Source organism: Atta colombica, unplaced genomic scaffold (assembly GCF_001594045.1).
Source record: "Atta colombica isolate Treedump-2 unplaced genomic scaffold, Acol1.0 scaffold49, whole genome shotgun sequence".
Lineage (NCBI taxonomy): Eukaryota > Metazoa > Arthropoda > Insecta > Hymenoptera > Formicidae > Atta > Atta colombica.
Window position 1 is genome coordinate 2010729 of NW_017259538.1, and position 4557 is coordinate 2015285.

The 4557-nt window shown below is 25.9% G+C and overlaps 1 protein-coding gene across 1 annotated transcript in view; it reads right to left on the reverse strand.

The window, feature by feature from the left end:
• Positions 1–3796, reverse strand: part of LOC108691665 (sodium channel protein Nach-like) — an 11077-nt gene extending 7281 nt beyond the window's left edge. Inside the window, exons 1-4 of the mRNA XM_018199525.1 lie at positions 3745–3796; positions 2296–2359; positions 1782–1956; positions 1165–1310 (exon numbers count right to left, since the gene is read on the reverse strand). Of these exons, the coding sequence (XP_018055014.1) occupies positions 1165–1310; positions 1782–1956; positions 2296–2359; positions 3745–3787 (428 nt within the window). The 5' untranslated portion in view covers positions 3788–3796. The remainder of the gene's footprint in view (positions 1–1164; positions 1311–1781; positions 1957–2295; positions 2360–3744) is intronic.
• Positions 3797–4557: the final 761 nt, after the last annotated feature.

The following is a 4557-nucleotide window of genomic DNA, read 5'->3' on the forward strand; positions in this document are numbered from 1 at the left end:
CTTTGATTAAAAATTGATTCCTAAATATCTGTTAAAAAAAATTTATTTTCATTTATATTCATTTTAATTATAATATGAATATGGAAATAAATTTTTTTTAAGTACTCATGAATTATTTTATATAAAAGATCGATTTTTCTCCTAGTGGAAGTTAATGCATCGCGTGTACAAAAAGATTAAGATAAACAGCAGTATTTTCCTGCAATATTATTGATATACTATGATCAATAATCAACAAACATTGAAAATTATTTAGTATTGTAGCGTGTTACGATTCAATTGATGTCAATTTGTCACTTTTAAATATGTGATGAGAAAATATTTAAAATAATTAATTTTTAAAAAATAACAATATATTTATTGTCAAAATATAGTGATAAAATATAGTGATAAAATATAATAAAATAACATAAATAAAACAATTTTTTATAAATAATAGAACATTTTTGTATAAATGGCACTCGTAGAACATTTTTATATAGTACATTATGATAGCTTCTGGGAAGAGAGGGCTCCAGTTGCTTACAAAACGAAATCTACAGCTTAATTGTTTGCACATAATGATATTACACACAGCATATTGCACATACCATATTGCATCTAAAAAATCTTTAAAAAAAAAATAAGCGCTAAAAATTAATGGATTCCATGCCGCTCGATACCATAACATAGAGTCCAGAAGTGAAAATTCTATCCCTCGCAAGAGCCATCTTGCCTACTCATATTTCAAAGTTACGTTATAAAATTATCTGAGACCAATTCTTTGTAGTAGATTTTTTTTTTAGGCGGGCGGAGGATTTGTAATCCTCTCGAACGAGACTTCTTATATAATCTTAATCGAACTTCACTTACACGTAATTTATTTGATTTTTATTTGATTTTCAATTGTTTTCGAAGTCTCGATTTCGAGATTACAACAATGTAGTTATTTAGATTAATTTTTGTCCTGTATGGAATACTTTATGTACAATATAATTGTGTACAAAAGAAACTGTAGGCAATAGTTTTATAGACATTTGAGATCTTTTTTGAGGATATCTTCATTTACCCATTCTGAAATGTCATTCTGCGCTGCCTACGTAGGCAAACTGATCGAATAAATAATTAACTTACTACATGTTGTATGCTTCCCGGAAATACATTTTGAAAGCACGGGATACTCACTCGGGAATGTCGTCGCTTTCACGCACGTAATTGAAGGTGCAACAGTATCCGTCCTGCGTTTTGCGAAATTCAAAAAGCTCTGAACAATTTCTGTCGATTCCATGCAATATACATTTTAATAACATCGTCGAACATTGTGGTGTCAGCTGGAAAATGTAAATACACAATATGTATTGTAATCTCCGACAATATTTTATATGCGATAACAATGATGGATGACATGCGAAGTACCGTGTAAATAATATTTTGATTGCTCTTTGAAGGAAATCTTTTATTTAAAGTGCAGAAAAATAAACGTTGTAATATAAATCGTTTTTATTTATTAGAATCATTAGGAGATTGAAAGTTAGGGAGATAAATTTAGACAGAGAATACTTACAAAAAAGATCGATATAAATGGGATCATTTTTCGAAGAAATTTGCATTTAAAATTAAAGCACAAGCTTGAATTTAATTTCTATTATTATATTATATATATATTATATATATATACTAAACAATAAAAATTAAGCAATTTGTATTATCAGTTACTTAATTATTACACAATTAAAAGAAGTTTACACGTATATGTATATCACAAATTTGAAATAAGATATTGATTAAGTTTGCATACGTACAGTTTTCATTATCTGAGTGACATCATAAGATCCGTTATAATAAGTTGTTAATAGTTTATCTAATTCCACATCATTGCTATTATCTATGACCATCATAGAAACATAAAGATTACCCAGCTGCATTATCAAATTGAGAATTTCATCGACTGATCGATCTGTGATTTTTGCGTTAGAACTAGTTTAAAAAGAAATATCATAAATATCAATTAAAGTCATCATATATAATACATATTTTTCAAGAATATCTTTAATATATAGTAACAAGGACAAAAAATGCATGACTTTCTTTGACTACGTAATTTACTACGTATCTACATTATTCAATAGCATAACATGTTTCATATTTAAATGTGCGTTTGCTAATAAATCATATAACAGGGACGCGAATTAATCATATAACAGGATTCCGAAGGATGTCGGTCTTTAATAATATCTCGTCGGTATATACACGAATGCATGATGTGTTTAATATACGTGAACGCAATTTGCATTTATTTAGTATATAAATACTTACATATTGGTCGCCAATTTTTTCGCGGATTGCAAACTAATTCTGTTAATGGAGCAGATAGCAATTCCTGAAAAATATCGAGGTACACATTTTTTATAAATGCGACAAAATAAAAAAAAAGAAAAGGGAAAATAGAAAATGATATACGGTGTAACCATATGTTGAAATATATGGATATATGTATCTTTTAAACCATGTACTTCGATACGTGTACTCGTGTATTTTAATATCCGTGTACCTGTATTAAAAATTACACGGATTGAAACATGAATATATGTATAATTAATTACACGTGTACACTTATACACGTGTATTTCAAAACAACGATCTCTAATTCGTATAATTTATTCGTTATCACTTAACTTTTAAACTACGTATCAATTAAACAGGAACAGTTATTGATTTGTTACCTTTCCGTTTTCATCATGAAAAGGTAGAAAGACTTTTATTTAATGTACTGAAGGTGGTTCGAAGCAGAGCCGAAAAACATATATGAATATTTTTAATTTGGAGTACAGATATTTTATAATAAAGACATTTATTTCGCACTGATTATCACGCAAAAAACTCTTATTATGTACTACCTAATTTGTACTTTTATTATTAACAAATTATGTTTTTACATAATTTTTGCGTTTTTAAAGCAGAAATTTATGTTTTTAAATGAAGATTTAATATATAAAACGCATTATACTAAAATTATACTAAAATTGCGTACAATTCATAAATTTCATATAAATAATTCGTAAAAATTGTTTGTTAACAACTTTTAAATGAATAACAGAAAGATCAAGATCACTCGGAGATTATTTGGGATTGTGTTAAAGAGAAAGATTTATCAAAACAAAAACACATGTTATGAAAAAAGAAGATGTTTATATGTATATATTAAAAATAAAAAAGATAAAAAAAACAATATTAAGAATCTTTATGTTAGATCACATATGTGAGAGCAATCAATACTAAAAATTAAATGCCTATAATGATCGAAGCTGGACTTTTAATGCTTAAATAATTTAATCTTAAATTACTATATATACTATATATATATTTGCATGTATATATTAATTAAAAATTTACTTTTTGTCTACAATTGTCAATGATTTATTTGATTCTTTTAATACATTTAATTTATTTATTTATTCTATTAATTCTCTATATTTTTTGTATCTTGAAACACTATTTCTTATTTAATTTTAATATCTATAACAAAAAAAGCTTCTTTACTTGAATATATATGTATAAATACATCAATTTGAATATTTTCGTAATTATTACGAGTGATTCAATTCAGGAAAATGTTTATCTTTTAGAAGATAAATAATCCTAATTAAATAAACTATTTATTAGTATATTATATTATTAAAAATCAATCTATTATTTAAAATAAATCTTCATAAATAAATTGCATGCACACGTACAAGTTAAGGAAATATCTTAATCTTGATATACCTGGAAAGAATATCTTAGTCGTTTCAATATCATTTGCCTCCATGGAAGTTACTAAAGGTTTTAACTCAAATTGTTGATAGGAAGCATAAACCATACTCACCAAAACAGATATAATTATGCAATGTATAATAACCCACATAATTCTGAAAGATATATTTAATTACACAAGTGCAAAAATGAAATTATTAAAGTGATTAGGTATAACTCTAAATAAATCTACTCTTGCTTTACTCTTATCTCTATTGTTATGTCTTTGAACTTTTAAAAATATAAATAAAATAAGCAAGTAAAATAAATCAATACCTTATTGATTTATTTTTACTTTTTTATATTTACTTGCTTATTTTATTTATATTTTTAAGTTCAAAGACACAACAATAGAGGTAAGAGTAAAGCAAGAGTAGATTCAGTAGATTTACGTGTTGTAAGCCAAGCAACATTGAACAATTGATTCTCACTCATATATCACAACATGTTCATTACTCAATTCGCACCGCGCTATTAATATGACGTTGTCATGCGCAAAGTTACATTAAATTAACTAACAATGCCATATTATGATAATTCTGGCATTTTCTGGAATTACATTTTTTTCGTTTTCTTTTTTTTCTCCTTTTTGAAAAATATGTGTTTGTTTTTCTTTTCTTCTTTGTCTTTCTTCTTTTTGCAAAGCGTACGGAATAGGATAGTGATTTGCGGATATTTTAATTCGTATAAACCATTAATCTTAAAATTTCTCTGTTCATAAAATTTCTGTAGTTAATTTCGCAAGAAAAATATCTCATTAAACTGTATAACTTTAATCACATACAT